Genomic DNA, 19,129 nt, shown 5'->3' with positions numbered 1-19,129 from the left:
TTCTCATCTGGTGGGGAGAAATCCTAATTGGCTCGTCTAGTGGGAGGTAATACTAGTTAACCCTAAAATTATTACAATCGATCTCTGTATACCACAATTAAAAGACAAGAGATACTATATACCACGTTTTAGAAAATTATTACAATCAATCTCTGCTCATAGTTCCTCGATTTCTTCTCTATTGATTGTTCACGTGCAAAACAAAGATCTGTACCTATAATTCTGTAAAACGGCAAAAGTTGGGTAAGAGTTAGCTGAGTTAGTTTTTGTGAAGTACTACACCTCCACCTTAAAAATCCCACCTCTACCTCAGTACTAAAATAGTACTTTAATAATTTTTTATGTATGACTTTTGGTTATTTTTTTCTTTTCAGATTTGTTCCATAGAAATTTGTATTTACTATTTTGTCTTTAATATAAATTTCAATATTTTCTAATCAAGATTCTAAATAAATTTTAAATTGATAATTATATTGTAGGTCTACATATGGATCCCACATATATTTGTGTTATTTTATTTATTGTTTTTTTACAAACGTGTACTGTACAACACGCACACTGTCATACTAGTAGATATAAAGCATGTGAAATATGATATGCACCAAGGATCAAGGAATACAATTGTCTGTTTTAAGGTAAAGCCTATACTTTGGTATTTTGTTTGGAAGTCTAAATTACTTCAGGGTCTATAGTTGCTTAAACCTCCCGTGCCCCCATCACATGATTCTTGTACAATTGCATTAAATGGTGAAAGGTGTTTTTGGCTATACATATTGTTTCCTTCGACAATAATAGAATGGGCCACCTACTTTTAGAGATTATATATATCCACATAAAATCAGTCATACAATCATTGTGCAGTTAGTTACCAAAAAAAAAAAAAAAAAATTGTGCAGTTTATTAGTTTTTTACAGCTTTTTTACAACATTCATTTTTTACTATATAGGAAAATTTTAAACGAGCATTTATTTTATGGAATGATACCTATAATTAAAGCGATCGTATCTAATTTATCAAGTGTTGGGACTTTGGCACACCCCGCCAAGGTTGGGCCTCGGTGTCTAGGAGATATTATCCCCAACTTAACTGCCTATTGGGCTAGGGCCACAACTGAATTAGTTGATGAGAATCCCACTTCGTCATCCCATAATGAATTCTTTTCTTGCTCCATATAAGACTATTTCTCTTTTCAGTTTACACTCCAACAATAAGCAGGTTCAAGTTTTAGAAGCTAAATTTATTATGCACACAATACTATATATCACTGGAATACCACCAATAAGTTCCTTTTCAAGGACTTGAAACAGATATTATCCTACCCAAAAAAGACAAAGAAATAGTACATTAATTTGGTATATGCTAGCTGGCAGTTTAACTCGTATCGATACCTCATAAAATCGGATGGTGGTCCAATACAATTATACAAGTACACTCCATTGATTAAGCACCGCTTTTCTATGACCTACTAAAAGAGATGGATACATGTGTACGTACATTTGCATCTGAAAGAGAAAAAATTTCCTTATTTGATAGGGAGGACATGATTGAAAGACTAGAATTTAGTTTCTTCGCTCTAGGGACCACAGGATCTTACGTCTTTTTCTACACCGCGTATAATACGCAACTGAGGATAATACCTAGCAAAGTATGAGGAATGGAAAGTGGTGCGTATTTACCAAATAGAACATATTGGGAACCTCCCATTTACACGACTAAAGGTACATTAGGTAGCACACTCCCATTTCTTCTCGCAACCGAACTCTCTCGAAATGCACCACCCTATCTCGACACTTGTCGAAGTCTCAAGTCCGTTGGAGTGCCCTGCATTTGATGTCGCAATAATCTAACCATGTACCCAAATGTTCCACATCAGCTACGTTCCGTAAATCCGTATAGTTTCCTACCTTGATCCCAATGGATCAATTAGGTCCGCTGATCTGAAAATTGTATACGATCTCAAGGCCCATCAACTTGAGCTGGACGGCAATATTTATCCAGTGGACCCAGTATTTCTCATACAACTTGGGGTACCACGACCGGCCTATAAAAAGAACTTGCTGGATGAAAATGAAATAATGACTGGAAATTATGTTATCTGTTATTGTTTGTTGATGGAAAAGTGTTTTTAAGATTTGCTGTTGATTTACCTGTCGAGAAGGAAACTGAAGTACATTAAAAAAAACAAACAAAAAAAAGTCCGTTTGCAAAAATTTCTCTATGTATTTTCAGCAAAGAAATGGATTTGGAATTTGCAAATGAGCTTAAAATAAAACTTTGAGCTGCCTCACTAAATGGTCTATAAGACAAAATGAATTGTAAGAGAACTCATTTTATTACGCCGAGTAATATATACGAGGTTTCCAATATGAATTCACTCAAAGTCGAACTCTTAGAGTTTACAATGGAGCGTCTCAATATAGATAGTGCTAAAAGAATCGGTGCATCTTCTGGTCTAATAATAACCAGCTAAATTTATAATTGTAGATTTATGTTGTGTTTTTGTTAGACAAAATGGATAAGAAATTTCGCATTCATAGTCTTCTTCTCACTAAAAAAATATATAATTTAGTTTGTATTTATTTATCTATTTTTAATATGATCCGAACTCTAGTTATTATAACCAAACAATTTTTACATCTCTAATTCTCTACGCAACCCGATATTTTACTTGAGGGTACATCAGTAACCAACTTTGAAGTTATTCATTCTATCAAGATTATGGATTATCCTATGATTCCTATCCACCTTACTTCCCAAGATGCTTAATTTATTTTTTGTTTTTGGGCAGAAGGATGTTGCTTCAACGACGACTAATTGGATTGATAAACACATTCCGCGTTAACAAAAATAATTAGAAATTGCAATAATTAGTTATTTATAGTTTGATAATGTTGCGTATACCAAGTGGAATCCCACACATAGGGGGGGAAAGGGTTAATAACTCATGCTTTCAATTAGTTAATTAGCAATTTCACTAATTTGGTATAGACAAAATTAATAGCACCAATAATTTGATATTTAAATTGCTTAATAGTTAATACATACACAGTTTTGTCTCTGTTGAAAAACCAAGTAAAAGATTACAACAACTTATTGATACTCCAAATCCAAACCTCCCACTCTATATATGCCACACTTTACGTTACACTTTCTGACAAGCTAGCCTACTGAACTTAATTGTAAGAGTTCATTAATTACTTCATTTTCATTATATCAATAATTAGGATGATTAAACAAAAAGGTAGTCTGAGCTAGGGGTGATAATTTGGCCCTCAACATGCTCCGACCCGGCCCTTAAAATTGCATGGTCAAGTTCTCAAAAGTTGGCTCTCACATATTTGAGAGCCGAGTCTGCCCGACCCTCATGCCTATAAGAGGCGGGCTAGGGCCTAAGTTCTGAAGCATGAGTCCAACCCTCATTAATCTCTCACTTGGCCTTTATATGGTTTCTTGTTATTTTACATCACATTTATATATTATATTTTAATTATTTAAGTTGTTTAAAAAAAAAATTTACTAAATTAGTTTTCAATAGAGAATAGATTTGAACATAACATATGCATTTTTTATAATTGATTGAAGGATATATATATAAGTCATACATAAAAACAAATCTAACTTAATAACATAATTAAGTATGAAAAATGTAGATGTTTTAAGAGTTTCATCTTTTTCACCATCTCTATATCTCTTTTTCTAAAGACATAAGAATTAGTTTTGTATACTTAGTTAAAATTGATATACATAATCACAATATGATAAAAATAAATAAAAAATCACCAAAAAAAATTAAGTAAATTAGTAAAGTATAATTCAACCCGACCCTCATTTGGCCCTAAAAAATGAGATCGAGAGGCGGATAAGTGCGGATTAAGAGCTTGAATTTTCATGTCATGACCCTATTCAACCCGGCCCTCAATACAAAATAGCCCGGCCCTCAAAATCAATAGAGAAATTCGAAGAATTCAATTTGTGGACTAAAATCTTTTGGGACCAGTTCACAAATTCAAGCTGTCTTTTTCTTGCTAAGTGCAATTTCAACCTGTCTGGTTACTGCCTAATTGGCTTGGAAAACATTGTGCTGATGTCATAAATTAATTATGGTACTTTAGTAATGAGCTCAAAATAAAATAACGATGCAGATGCCGACATACATCTACAATTTTTTTTTTGCACACAAGTAATAAGATATTTTATTGATAACAATTTTTTTTTTGCAAAAAGGTTCAGTATACTGGTAATTTGTTTCCAGTGGTTAAAAGGAGCGCACCTATCAACCCCTATGTAATATACAATTTGATTAAGTGATAAAAAGCTAAGGAGGATTATGTTCGCGAACTTTGAATGTGATAGGAAAAAAAAATAGTTTGGCTATTCAGAAGAGGCTTGTGGTGTAATTTGTAGCGTACTTGGCCTATGGATCATTTGTTTGATTTATTTTGGACTTTTCTACAGTAATAGTTAAAAAAACAGAAAAAAATATCCTAAACCAAGGTGGGGGTGGGGGGGTTGTTTTTCTAAAAAGCCCTGTTTTTTTCCAGAACAAATTTATGAATTCTACTTATTCAATAGATAATAAAAAAGTTTAATAGGGAGCTGAAACAATCAGCCGTGAACAAATTTCTCATTTAATTTAGGAATTGAATAGCCACATGTCAAGTGCACGATTTAGACTAGGAATATTCTCCACAGTCAAAGAGATGAACTTTAGCATAAGCAAATATTCAAACTTAAAACTGATCACATCCCCTGCGTCTATATTAAAGTATAAACACATGTTCATCATAAAATCCGCATCGACAATCCTAACAATATCCAGCTATTTATTGGCCATTTTACCAGGAAAACTAAGATAGCTCCCAAATACCACATACACACACACCTGGTGAGAGACTTTAGAAGATAGTAATAGAGAGGAGGGGAAAGAGAGGTAGATAAGAGACTATTCGTTAGGAGATGAAGATAGGTGGTATTCTTGTACACATTCTGCTCTTCCTGCCAATTCTTTTCTCATACGTTTTCATGAGAAAAAACAAGAGAAAACCTCAAAAAAGAGCTAAGCTTCCTCCTGGTTCCATGGGGTGGCCTTACATAGGAGAAACGCTTCAGCTCTACTCTCAAGACCCAAATGTTTTCTTTACTACTAAGCAACAAAGGTTGTTATTACCTCTATACTATATACTTTGTTCTCATTTTTCTTGTTTTAAGCTTTCTAAGTTCAGCATTTGATAGTAGTGTTTGGTTGCTGTGGTTTAGATATGGACAGATATTCAAGACACATATACTTGGTTGTTCTTGTGTTATGTTGGCGAGCCCCGAGGCTGCTTGGTTTGTTTTGGTGACTCACGCTTACTTGTTCAAACCGACGTACCCAAAGAGTAAGGAACAAATGATCGGTCCATCTGCCCTGTTTTTCCACCAAGGAGACTATCATACTCACCTGAGAAAATTGGTCCAAGGCTCCTTGTCTCTGGAGGCTCTCCGCAACCTTGTTCCTGGCATCGAAGCCATTGCGACCTCTGCATTGGAGTCATGGGCTGGTGGGCGCATTGTTAACACCTTCCATGAAATGAAGGAGGTATACACAAGATTAGCTTTTACTTAGTAATGTGAAAAACAAGAGTTTTGTTTGGCCTTTTGTAAACAAAAGAATATGCTTTTGAGTTTTAGCATTTGTTCTTTACATACTAAATCTGTTTGGTTAGATTTAGTTATCCATGAGATGAATTTCATTCTTTCGTCTGTCATAGTAATCTGAGTTTTGTTCTCTTTATTGTATATCATGCAGTTCTCCTTTGACATCGGTATACTTGCTATCTTCGGTAACTTGGACACCTACTACAAGGAAGAGCTAATGAAGAACTACTGCATAGTAGATAAAGGATACAATTCTTTTCCTACCAACATACCAGGAACTTTCTACAACAAAGCCATTTTGGTAAGCAACATAAAACCACATCCGTCTACTCCCTAATTATGTCCTGTTTGAGGCAGTTGACTGACAGTTTATCTTTACTGCACTGCTAAAACCTCAAAGGCAAGGAAGAGACTTAATCAGATACTAAGTGAGATAATTTGTGAGAGAAGGGAGAAGAGACTAAGCAAGAAGGATCTATTGGGCTGTCTGATCAACTACAAAGATGAAAAGGGACAAACCCTGACTGACAATCAAATTGCTGATAACATTATCGGTGTGTTGTTTGCCGCTCAAGACACGACAGCTAGTGCCTTAACATGGATTTTGAAATTCCTACATGACAACACTAAACTTCTAGAATCTGTAAAGGTAATTAGACATACTACACCGAGTCTCTTTTTCGGAAACCTTGGAAATATATCCTCAGGAGAGTCTGAATGCTCACAAGTAGATATATGCTTGTCATGCAGGCTGAACAGGAGGCTATATACGAAGAAAATGACCATCGAAACCAATCCTTGACATGGTCTCAGACTAGAAGTATGACACTTACTCAAAGGGTATGTATGTACTTCTTATGTTTGAAGCCTTTTGAGTACATTAATATGACTGGTTGACCAAATGATAGTGTTAACTTCCAGATTATACTAGAGAGCTTAAGGATGTCAAGTATCATATCTTTCACATTTAGAGAAGCAGTAGTTGATGTAGAATACAAAGGTAAGAGCTAAGAAGATAACACTCTGCATGAAGTGTGACCAATCATTTCATGTGGGTTTTCTTTCAATTATAACTGACTGATTGGTGCTATTGTGACAGGCTACCTTATCCCCAAAGGTTGGAAGGTGATGCCTTTATTCAGAAATATTCATCACAACCCTGAATTTTTCTCTGATCCTGACAAGTTCGATCCTTCAAGATTCCAGGTGCGGTTCTTGGAAAGATTTTTTTTTAGAATAATTATTTTCTGTAGTACGTTTGAATTTTAGTTTCAGTAATATCTTCGGGGAGTTCGAAACTGATTTTTTTTAGTTTATGCAGGCAGCACCAAAACCATTTACTTTTATGCCATTTGGCAATGGAGTGCACGCCTGTCCTGGAAACGAGCTTGCCAAGCTGGAGATCCTTATTTTAATTCACCATCTGGTCACCAAGTTCAGGTGGGAAGTAGTGGGATCCGAAAATGGGATTCAGTATGGCCCATTCCCAGTCCCTCAGCACGGACTGCCAGCCAGATTTTGGGGAGAATCATCCAACAACAACAACAGAAGACACGAGTCTGAACGATAGCTACATATTTGAGTGGTTCATCATAGGATTTAGCCAAATTTACCCTCGTGATTTTAACCATTTTAAATTACAGAAATGAAAAACTGAAGCTATTTTACCCTTCGTGGTCTTACTATCAACATCGTTCAAGGAGTAGTGGTCATGTTTTTCTGGTTTCTTCTTACCATCACTCTCAATGAAGTCCTTCCAAATGAAGTCCACTATCATTTAATAGTAATTTATGATTTGAGTTATTCATAATGAAATTAATATTCATAAGAAAAAGAAGAAGGCAAGTTACTTGTGTCTTGTTTAATCATATTTATCTCTAGATCTGAATTTTAAGACAGCAGCACATACTGAAGAAATGCCTCTTATGATCTTATCACATTTTTAACGAGTAAGCATGTGTCAACGAAAATACGAAATGATTGGCTGACCAGAATAGGTTGAGTGTACTAAAGCTAGAAATCACTCTTTCAAATGACGCTAACATGGTTGATGTTCGGGTTGCAGTGGATCGGCAACAAAGAACACCAAATTTGGTGCCAACCCTTCGCAGGGTGACCAAGATAAGGTTACTGGAGTGGTAATTAGTCTAGTACCTCCTTCTGGGAAAGACCCATAATCCAACGAGTGAAAGAAACAAGTGGGACCTCCAGCTCTGGAGATGGGAGAGTAAAACCAACTAGCATACATGTTAACCTCATGGACTTCTGAAAAATAGCATGGAAACAAATTGGAAGATCAATTTAACCGTAAAAGAGAAAACGAATGCACGTTTGAAGTTTGAACAGAAAATGACAACCAATATCAAAATATCTCTGATTTCAAAAGTAAAAGATAAAAAGGAGATGATCGCTAGTCAGCATTCAGCCAACACATTCAGAGCATGAAAGTAATTTGAGTTGTGCTTAGTGAAGACCCTATAGTTGAATAGCAAACTACAATTCATGCGGTCCATCCAATATTGAGGTGGTATGAGAAGATCTGTAGAGCCATTGGCACATTACATATATGTGCACCAGCTATCCATACGAAGACATACCAAGTGCAATAGGCGTCCTGGACAAGTGTATCCTCCCTTTAGTGGAAGGATTAGAAATCTAGTTTTTGCCTGTATTGCGATAATGCCTAGTTGCAATTCCTACTGTTCTGTTTGTTATCTTCCGGCATTCAAAGTCTTATAGGTTCATCCGAACTAAGAAGCTACTAACCAATCATCCGAACTAAGAAGCTACTGACCAATTAAGAAACTCCGACGTTAAGATCTATCAACCTCATCAATTAACATAAAAAGATGTTTCAACTACCACATAATTAATGTCTTCCAAAAGAACTTTCCTCCCTGAAAGTGTTTGAAAACTCAGAATGGAGCCATTGGACAAGGAATTAGAGCCCTTTTTCTTTTGATGAATTAGAGTTGAATCAAATATCATGCTAAAAACACTGATTTAATGGAGGAATGTAACCACCGGAAAGACGGTCTATAACTCAAGCTCATCCAGGAGGGTCTATTTTAAAAGGCTAAGGATGCCCTAGAAAGTGGAGATCAACATGCGATTCTTAATTTAAACTGAAACTTGAAGTAAATGCCTTATGGCCTGCCGTTTCCAATTGTTCTATCCTCTATGTCTAAGGATCAAACAAGAATTGTACAGAGAGGAAACAATGAACCGAGAGAGAATCTCATGTGATGGGGGATAAAACGTACCATTGAGGAAAGGAGATACTATAGTGATAGCAATTACAACAAATGAAAACGAGTTATTTTGACAATTGCACAATATCTCTCATAACCTAGCAGGACCAATGTCTCCGACTTCTAATAATGCCATTCATTAAAAGTTGTGATATCATGGTTTCAACTTTCAAGTATCATAAGCATTTATGCAGGCTTATATTGAGTAAAGAAAGGCAGTTTCCTTTTTCCCAAAATAGGACATGAATCATCTAGAGTCCTGAAGTCCTGAACTACATTTTCACTCACTAAAGGTGATTGAGCGTGGATAATGGTCCTCTAAGGACCATGACTCCATGAGAAGGCTACCAGACAAGTCACATACTTATCAACGTGATTACTTTTTTAGTTACCATCAAAATTAATAGCATGGAACTAACTTCCTGCCAATATATACTACATTATTTCAAAGCTGTCTTGGAATCAGTGAACATAATATATAAGCTGGAAAGTTTTCCATGTTAAACTCCAAGCAGAGGTTTGCAGAATAGCTAGTGTATTTTCTCAGCTCAGTAAGAAATTGAAAATTAAAAAAAAAACATAAAAATAAATAAATAAATAAATTCAACCTTTTTGGTGTAAAGAAGTGCACATAGTTCAATTGCAGTGGAGGGCGTGAGCGGAGCAGGGATTTAGATCAAATATCAACAAAAATGAAAACCGCATAATAACAAGTTAACCAAAAACAACGTATTCTGAAGCATCTATGCAGGTCCAATAACTCCAGCTAGATAAACATTTTGAATTTACAGTATAATAACAAACACACAAAAATGCCGAGGGCAATGATAAGTTCATATAAAAAGAAAGGGCATTGCAACTCCACTGAAAAAGCACATTAGGAGCATGTTTATGACCAGCGCTAGAAACTGGCAGAAAAAAATGATAAAAAAAAAAAAAATTGTCCAAACCTTCATCAAGATTCAAGAGATATGTTAAAAGTTTCTTACTTCTTATATACTATTTTCCAACACCGCAACATTTTCACACTTTTGTAGTATTACCATTCTAATAATACAACTCTAACACTTCTGTATCAAGGGTTCAACCATTCTAACCCTAAAACTAAGAGACCAAAAATAACCATTCTAATGTTTTTTTTAGATAATTACAACTTTCTCCAACCAAAAAAACACTAACACCATTACTTGACCAACACTCAAAACAAGCATTCTCGTTCTTAAAAAAAAATAGTAAATACTTTCACATAGGAAAATACAAAATAAATAAATAAATACATTAATGATTAATCCATAAATTAAAAATATATATATAACAATTATTATTATTGTGGATATAGATGAAGAGAAGAATGTAAAAGAGATAAGCAAACTACAAGTAAAAAATTGTTTAGACTAATAAACTAGTTCACTCCTCAACAAGAATAGAGTAAATCTCAAATGCACATTTTAAGAAGCACTATAAAAGGGATAAGGAACCAAGCATTTTTTAAATGTTTCACTCTCGCCATCTTTTGGCCATCATTCTTGACGCTCACTCCATTTTTGGTTTGTAAATCAAGCTACTTTTAACTTTTATTTAACTAATTTTTTTTCTTATTATTATCAATTCCATTTTTTCTTAAATTTTTTTTCCTCATTAGTCATTACAGCTAAGAGAGTTTCTCTACTTCCTAAAAGTATGGTTCAAGACTTCGACGTACACATTTAGTAGAAATCTAATTGAACTCTACTCTGACTCAAGTTTATAAATTATAAGCATACAAAGATCAAAAGACCATTTAACTAAACAAACTAACATCAACCCATAATTTTTTGTACCAGAACCTTCATAGTAATACCAGACCCTTCATAAGTACGAACTTCAATAAGTAAAGAATGTTTTACACTTCGTTTGTGCAAGTGATCTAACGCAACAATTCACTTTTGGAATCATTCCAACAACTACCTTCCCATCCTCCACCATTCTCTTCAGTCTTCACACCCTTTATATCAATTTGCTTCACCAAAGTAGTTGAATCATTCAAGAATCCCAGCAATATCAGTCAACAATACCAATACCAACTTATCCGCCTCCAGCGCTGGACAATATCATAATCTGGTGGCTGTTGTAAAAAGTATGAATCCCTAAAATAGTAGTGGTATCGAGAGAGAGATGGGGGGAGGGCGAGAGAGAAATTTTGAGCAGAGATGAGTAGCGTAGCAGAGACGAGAGAGAGAGATGGAGGGGACGAGACTGCAACAGACAGAGATGAGGGCAGTCAGACAGAAAACCTACCAAACATCATTTTGGGCCACGCACACCCCACCCCCCCTCCTGGCCCAGAACGTTAGCTCCGCTCACTGGATAAAACTATCTACTATATCATGTATCATGAAATTATACAGATAATGTACGAGTACTTGGCATCAAAAACTTACATTCTTAAATGCAGACTTACAAAGATTTCTGCATATTTTTACTTCATGAAGACAACTTCCTCACAGGCATAAAAGCAATGATACAGGTCCGATCCAAATGGAGATTCCTGCTTTTAATTGAAACTAGCATTGTTTTCCATACTATGTCCCAATAAAACTGAATGATGTGTAAAGCACAGAAGTATAACCTGAAAACCTAAATTCCTTCAGAAGTCAAAGAAGTATATTTAAGAATGGCAGCAACAATCTTCTCCTTGTCTCTGGTTGGGAAAGCTTCCAACAGGATTCGATTTTTATAAAAATGAAAAAGAGGCACCGCCTGCATCAGGTGAAATTCATTTACTTTAAGTGGCGCACATGCAATGCAATAATACTTTGACATTTTAGAGCAAGATAAAAAACAATGATACATTTCCAGATGAAGATGCTTCTATATTTGTAACCTATAACAACTAAAAAATCTGGTATGTGCATGAGTTAAAACTCAAACACAAGTTTGGAACACGAACATAAGAAGTCCAACGTCTTAAGGTCAATGTTATTATTCAGACATTTTTCTATTCTATTAAGAAAAATGAAACATAATTGCTCGTTATTCTTTGAATGCAACCCAGGTTACCCAGATTACCACTACTCACTACATTTGACTGCAAAGAAAGTTTACCTTTATTCTAAGTCGCTCAGCCACCTCAGACTGCTCATCATACTCATCCATAACCTACAGCAAGTAAATAAAGGCTCCTGTCTGGTCAATTGCTTTATAGATTTAAATAATCTCAAGAGCTAACAACTGCTCAACCACTTTACACCCAAAGCCTAAGCTATTAAACAGAGACACAAGTAACAAAAAGAAAAAAACAGGCCTATCAACATCCCAAGGAACCCACCATACAGTAACACTCCTTCCTTCAGCAGCCAGCAGTACATTAGAGACTTGGACTTTAGTGATAGAGAACCATGTTAACAACCACTTTAACTCCAAAATCCATCCCTAGTTAAGGTACAACCCCATAGATTTACAAGATTGAGATTGAATCTATCATACTCCCACCTTCGCTAGGGGGAGGGGGTTGTACTCCATTTTAAAGTGCATTTGGAGATTTCAAAGTGCAGATCATGGTCCTTAAAAAAACCATATATAGAATGGTTGGTGACAAAGGTTGGCATGGTTGGTTCACTACTAGCATTTGGTTCAGCCGTTCAGGAAAGATGATCTACAAGACTACAACTGATCCCTCAATCCCGATAAATTCTTTATAGCAGTATAATAGGCAGGGTCAACAAAAAAATTTAACAGCTATAAATAGCAAAGTTATAAGTGATACTCACATTATGCTTTAAAAAGATAACTGGAGCTTCTCGATCACCAGCTCCTTTGCACAACTTGGAAAATCCCTGCGCTATATACTTGCAACTTCCACAAGACGTGCGATAAAAATCAACTACAACTAACGAATCAGTTTCGTTGGCCTTCTCAAGGATTTTGGAAAATTCTGCATCTGTATTAAATTCTCTGACACATTCAACCGGACAAAGATCCTCATATTCGTCCAATAATTCTCCTGAAACATCTTGAGACATACTCTTGAACTTCGAGCGTTGGAAGTTTCTGTTTATTTTGTGAACTTTCATGCTTAGGTTGAGCTTGATCGAAGGAACTCTGGACCTCAATAGCCAAAATGTAAAAGTATTTGTGCTTGGCAGAACGTTGGGAAGTAGACAAGCAAATCCCAGACGAACTTGTCCATCTGAAATTTTATTGACTGAACCCCTAGAACTCAGAAAAGTCTGCCTTTGCATTAGGTCAAAGGGATAAAAAATTTGGAAGTAGCCAAAAAATAATATCTCCAATGTCTGAATATTGCTCGGAGATGAAGCTGTTACAAGGCGAGGTTTCAAGTGATGCTAGCATCTATAAGGACGAGTACCTCTTCGAGTCATTTACTCATTCCATTAGCTGAATGAATGGCTGACTATGAATAACAAAGTTAGATCCATTATAAAAGAAGTAAGATAATCTACGTCTTAACTGACTTATTGACAGATGAAGCATATAATGATCCCCTCTTTCACATTCAAACAAACTGCCATATTATATCATCATCAACAACTTGAAAGTAGATTTGTATTCCACATTAAAGTTGATAAAATTGATTTGTCATATACAGATATAAAAATTGCGCGGCATCACCAATTATAGTTACGTACTAAGAAAGAAACACTAATAACTTAATTCATAATAATAATGGAGCGTGAAAAGTTTACCTTGAAGAGTGTGTTAGATCTTCGGTTAATCATTCGAAAACTAATAAGAAGAAAGATACTCCTCCACACAAGCAGTCTTCGGTCTAAATTATTGAAATTTTATCGTTGATGACTGGACACCGCTGTCAAATATAACGAATGGACCTTATTCACTCGCTCGTGTTAAAAACTCAAAATCTCAATACCCAGTTTTACCCCTTTGAAATATCGCAATATGTATCGTGAGAAGAGAAAGAGAGACAGAGAGAGTTAGATTTGGTTGAGAAGGAATGAGGGAGAGGAGAGGGAGAAGAAGAGTGAAGAAAGGAGATTGAGAGTGAGTAGAGAGTGGGAGAGGGAGAGAGAATAGAAAAGAAGAGGACAGACATACATAAACCAACCAAACACTTTTTCGTCCCCGAACATCGCTCACTCCACTAAAGAAGGAACTTAATTGTTTTTCAGTTCAGTCTCCCTAGTGATCTAGTTAAATTTCTTTCTTCTCCCATTTTTCACTGTTCTAGATTCTAGACACTATAAAACGTTTTTATTGAATATTTGATTTATAGTTTTAACCACATCAAATATTTCAACCTAATTGTGTTGTGCTTGTATAATTGTGGCTAAGAAAAAATGACTCTTCTTTTTATTTTTGGTAAATGAAATGTATTTAAGATGAAGTAAAAATACAGTAGGATAACAGGGGACTAAGTGTATAACTGACATAATAAGACATCAAAATTAAGGGTGCCATCCCTTGGGTCATTTACATATGGTGCTTATCAATAGATGAGGGAGAGAACGTTTTCTTGTTTTTCGGGTTGATTCTAACAAAGCATGAATGTTAGATACTTAGATGAAGAACAAACTTTTATTTGAAACTTTTATCTAGTGTGGTAAAAATTGAGATAGAGATTCATTTAAGTTTAACTTTATTGTATTGAAAATTAGAGTTTCAAGTCACGAGAAAAAGGATAGGGGACAAGAGATGTTTGCTTAATAATTTGCTCATGGTGATATTAGGTCAAGGCAAACTTGGAAACCGAACATACAGGACAAACGTCTCTTCAGTTACATCCTTGATCGTCACATCCAAGTAAAGGTCAGTACACATGAGTACTTGCTTAAAATACCCTATCACAAGATGGACACAGAAATGGGTTTCTTTTGGAAGGCTAAAATGGAGAAGATGTATAAAGAACAAAGAACTCGGACATATGGATGTGGAGGATGAAGCCAAGGTTGAGCACGGTTTCAAAGATCCAAATTGCCGAGGGCTCCGGAAAGGAATCGGAATAAAGAACTTTACTATATCAAGGAAGCAAAACCCATCAAGAAAGGGAAAAATAGATGCTAGTGACGCCAAGCCGGGTTTCCAATGAAGATGAAGTCGAATCAAGCCGATTCTTCTGAAAATGAAGTTGAAGCTGTAGCAATATAGCATCTAGGACTGGGGAATGAGTGTAGATTTCAAAGCGAGCGTGACACACTATGAGGGTGAGAAAAACTCGTGTTTGTGTAGGAGCAAACAACTCCAGATATTATGTTGTCCAAGCTCTACACATTCAATCATTTTCCATGTGTTGGGTACAATGATACCAATCGATCCCCACTAAGATAATTTGCAATTTGACAAACTACTACTCCAGACAAAAATCTAAACTTTCACTACAACCAACAACAAACCCAATCTTCCAAACAATCAACAACTATCACAAACAAGTAATAATAATGCAAAGAAAAGTAAAACATACCACAACACAAGATGTAATGTGGTTCGGCCAATAATGCCTACTTCCACAAGAACTAATCCTTTTATAAGTATGAGAAGGAAGATTACAAGCACTCCTCTCAAGTCTCTCCACCTTACTAGATCACTCCTATCTCCTTACAAGCTTTTCTCTTTGCAAGAGTTTTCTCTCAATTTTGATTGCTCTCAAAATGGGATTTCTATTCAAAACTTGGTTTTCCAAAATCTAACTTCTGTTTTTATACTAAACTTGTAATTTCGCGATAACTGTAGAAATCGAAACTTACAAGTTTAGGCATGAGCGCGGGCGCGCTCTCGGTAAGGCAAAATCGAAATTGCAAGTAAAACACCTATCGTGAAACTCAAATTATTTTTCTCAAACTCAAATTCCAGTAAAACACCTATCGTGAAAAAACTAAGTCCTTTTTTATGGCAAGGGCACGGACGCGCCTTGAGCAAGGCTAAGTCAAGCGCGTGCACGCTACGACTTCTTTAGACGAACAATACATGTTCCTCCAGCTGCTTCCTCATCCTCATGTGAGGGATAACTCCAACAATTTCCCCCTCTTGAACAGTGAGGGGGGATACCTCCATGCATTCCCAAATCAACAAAAGGAATGTAATACCATTCCGTCGGTAGCACAACAAACATCAAACTTACCTTTCGGTAAAACTTTGGTCATCATATCCGACCCGTTCTTGTTGGTATGGATCTTCTCAATACACAAATGCTTGTCTTCGAGAACTTTTCTAATCCAATGATAATGCACATGTATGTGCTTTGATATAGAATGAAAACTCGGATTCTTGCTAAAATAGATGGCGCTCTGACTATCACATAGAACTACAAATTGTTTATGCTTTAGCCATAGTTCATCGAAGAACCTCTTCATCCATATCATCTCTTTGTAATACTTAATGGCTGCAATATACTCGGATTCTGTAGTGGAGAGGGCAACACACTTTTACAACTTAGATTGCCAAGAAACTGCTCCCCCTGCAAAAGTAAACAGATAACCGGAGGATGACTTCATAGAGTCAACATCACCTACCATGTCTACATCAGTGAAGCCTTCAAACAAGGTCTTACTTCCACCAAAACACAAACGCGCTTTGGAAGTGCCCTTGAGATATCTCAATATCCACTTAACACCTTCCCAATGCTCTTTACCCGAATTTGACATAAATCGGCTTACAACACCAACGGCAAAAGCAATATCTGGTCTTGTGCACACCATTGCATATATCAAGCTGCCCCACTGCAGATGCATAAGGAATCTTTTCCATTTCATTTTGCTCATGCTCACCCTTTGGACACATATCTTTGGTCATGCGGAACTGGTCACCAAGCAGACAACTGATTGGCTTCGCTTAATCCATGTTGAATCTCTTCAACACCTTCTCAATGTAGCTTTCTTGAAAAACCACAACTTCCCACTCTTTCTATCACAAGTGATCCGCATACTAAGTATCTGCTTTGCTTGACCCAAATCCTTCATCTCAAAGGACTTACTCAAGTCTTTTTTCAATTTGATATCTTGTTGATGTTCTGGCCAACCATCAACATATCATCTACATACAACAAGAGCACTATGAAATCCCCATATGAAAATTTCTGAACAAACACACAATAATCAGAAGCGGACTTCAAGTAGCCATGTTTCACCATAAATGAATCAAACTTTATGTACCACTGTCTCGGTGCCTGCTTCAAACCCATACAAACTATTTACCAGCTTACATATTAGCTGTTCCTTGCCTTTAACCTTAACCCCCTCTGGCTGGTCCATGTAGACATCTTCTTCATGGTCTCTATGAAGAAAAGTTGTCTTGACATCTAGTTGCTCAACCTCTAGGTTCATACTTGCGGTCAGACCCAATACCACCCTGATAGAAGTCATCTTAACTATAGGAGAGAAAATTTCATCAAAGTCAATACCTTTCCTTTGATCAAATCCCTTCACAACAAGGTGAGCTTTGTGCCTTGGATGTGGATTATTCTCCTCATGCTTGACTTTATAGATCCACTTATTCTTGAGAACTTTTCTTCCTTTCGGTTTCTCAACTAAGTCATAAATGTGATTCTTATACAAAGAATTTATCTCACCATGCATAGTCTTCAACCACTTCTCTTTGTTTGTACCTTCAAGAGCTTCTTAATAGTACATAGGTTCTCCACCATCAGATAGTAAAACATACGTATGTGGTAGATACCTGGTTGAAGTTTGTCTCTCTCTGTCAGACCTCCTTGCCCTATCTTTTTGTGCCTCAGGAGGATGCACTTTTGTTTGCTCAAGTGGTGGTTCATGCACTTCATTTGCATCTTCTATATCAATAAGTTCTATCCCATCATGAGCAATAAGATCATCATCATGAGCTTCAAACCCATGGTTATCTACATTCTCAATGCCTTATGCACGTTCCACAGTAGAAACTTCTGGTTCTGAATCAACAAGATCTATTATTAGTGAAAGCTTCTAGCTTCTCACCATCCTCAAAGTCTGCTATGGTTTGGTCTTCTAAGAGCACAACATCTCGACTTCGGATTACCTTTTTATTAATCGGATCATAAAGTTTGTAGCTAAACTTCTCATCCCCATAACCTAAAAAATGCACTGCTTAACTTTGTCATCAAGCTTGGATCTCTCAATCTTTGGAATATGAACAAATACCCTACACCCAAATACCCTCAAGTATCCATAATCAACATCTTGGCCTAACCATACTCTCTCTAGATAATCACTATTAAGAGGTTTCGAAGGCGATAGGTTGATCACATGCACGGCTGTAAGCATTGCTTATACCCAGTAACTTCTAGGTAACTTAGAGTGAGACAACATGCATCTCATCCTCTCTACAATGGTACGGTTCTCCTCTCGGCTATACCATTGTGTTACGGAGTCTTGGGAACGGTCTGCTCATAACGAATCCTATGACTCTTGCAATACTCTTCAAATGGCCCAATGTACTCACCCTCATTATCTGAGCAAATACACTTCAAAGACTTCCCTGTCTCTCTTTCCACCATGCTATGGAAAGTCTTAAACATGCCAAATACTTCATCCATGGTCTTCAGACTATATGCCCATATCTTTTTTGACGCATCATCAATGAAAATCAAGAAGTACAAAGCTCCCCCGTGGGACTTTACTTTTATAGGACTACATACGTTTGTATGTACTAGCTCAAGGACATTGTCCTTTTTGTGAAAGGGGAATCTTTGGAAAGACACCCTGTGTTGCTTTCCTACCAAACAGTGAGTACATCTATTTAAATGCGTACCTTTGATGTTTGGCAATGTCTTTTGCTTGGCAAGAACTTCCATGCCTTTTTCTCCAATATGACACAGTCTCTTATGCCATAGTTCGGAGGAAGCTTATTCTTTTATCGCATTTAACTCTGTTTTACACAAACTAGTCTGTGTCTTGTAAATAGAACAAATTTTTTTTCCTTTGGCTACTACAATGGAACCTCTACTCAGTTTCCATACCTCGTTACCAAACGAGTTTTGAAAGCCATCATCATCTAACTTTCCAGCGGAAATTAGGTTTAGCCGGATGTCAGGGACATGTCTTACATCCTTGAGTGTCAAGGTGTAGCCGACATTGGTTTCTACATGAACATCACCAATGCCTACAATCTTTGAGACTTCATTGTTACCCATCTTTATCTCACCAAAATCACCCAATTTGTAGGTAGTGAAGAAACTCTTCTGGGGTGTGACGTGGTAGGAAACATCTGTATCTACCACCCACTCTGTACCCTGGCATGAAGTGCTCAAACATAACTCGACACAGTCTGACACAATTCCTACTTCACCTTCTGAG

The 19,129-nt window shown here is 36.4% G+C and overlaps 2 protein-coding genes across 4 annotated transcripts; one reads left to right on the top strand and one right to left on the bottom strand.

The window, feature by feature from the left end:
• Positions 1-4,814: 4,814 nt before the first annotated feature.
• On the top strand, positions 4,815-7,471 carry LOC147519597 (abscisic acid 8'-hydroxylase 4-like). The gene is made up of 8 exons (XM_086591167.1): positions 4,815-5,156; positions 5,257-5,578; positions 5,789-5,938; positions 6,038-6,286; positions 6,388-6,477; positions 6,559-6,637; positions 6,737-6,843; positions 6,959-7,471. The coding sequence occupies exons 1-8, from the start codon at positions 4,957-4,959 to the stop codon at positions 7,205-7,207; spliced, it is 1,446 nt and encodes a 481-aa protein (XP_086447293.1). The 5' UTR covers positions 4,815-4,956; the 3' UTR covers positions 7,208-7,471.
• A 3,760-nt stretch (positions 7,472-11,231) lies between these two features.
• LOC147519596 (Thioredoxin superfamily protein) lies at positions 11,232-14,059 on the bottom strand. 3 transcript variants are annotated; one of them, XM_086591169.1, is made up of 5 exons: positions 13,574-14,059; positions 12,638-13,281; positions 11,973-12,026; positions 11,497-11,627; positions 11,232-11,415 (listed from the first exon to the last, which is right to left on the bottom strand). In XM_086591169.1, the coding sequence occupies exons 2-4, from the start codon at positions 13,106-13,108 to the stop codon at positions 11,505-11,507; spliced, it is 648 nt and encodes a 215-aa protein (XP_086447295.1). In that variant the 5' UTR covers positions 13,109-13,281; positions 13,574-14,059; the 3' UTR covers positions 11,232-11,415; positions 11,497-11,504. The 3 variants fall into 3 exon arrangements, with proteins under 3 accessions (XP_086447295.1, XP_086447296.1, XP_086447294.1); XM_086591170.1 differs by having other exon boundaries at positions 12,638-13,277; positions 13,574-13,712; XM_086591168.1 differs by having other exon boundaries at positions 11,232-11,627.
• Between the last annotated feature and the right edge of the window lie 5,070 nt (positions 14,060-19,129).

Source organism: Coptis chinensis, chromosome 2 (assembly GCF_015680905.1).
Source record: "Coptis chinensis isolate HL-2020 chromosome 2, ASM1568090v1, whole genome shotgun sequence".
NCBI classification, from domain to species: Eukaryota; Viridiplantae; Streptophyta; class Magnoliopsida; order Ranunculales; family Ranunculaceae; genus Coptis; species Coptis chinensis.
This window is presented reverse-complemented; position numbering and strand designations above follow the sequence as displayed.

Bases quoted from the DNA above. Each gene is read 5' to 3' on its own strand.
- LOC147519597 (XM_086591167.1), top strand. From the start codon at position 4,957: ATGAAGATAGGTGGTATTCTTGTACACATTCTGCTCTTCCTGCCAATT. The intron at 5,157-5,256 runs GTTGTTATTACC...GCTGTGGTTTAG, and splicing joins TTTACTACTAAGCAACAAAG to ATATGGACAGATATTCAAGA. The intron at 6,844-6,958 runs GTGCGGTTCTTG...TAGTTTATGCAG, and splicing joins TCGATCCTTCAAGATTCCAG to GCAGCACCAAAACCATTTAC.
- LOC147519596 (XM_086591168.1), bottom strand. From the start codon at position 13,108: ATGCAAAGGCAGACTTTTCTGAGTTCTAGGGGTTCAGTCAATAAAATT. The intron at 12,027-12,637 runs GTGAGTATCACT...TACTTGCTGTAG, and splicing joins TTATCTTTTTAAAGCATAAT to GTTATGGATGAGTATGATGA. The intron at 11,628-11,972 runs GTAAACTTTCTT...CACCTGATGCAG, and splicing joins CTGAGCGACTTAGAATAAAG to GCGGTGCCTCTTTTTCATTT.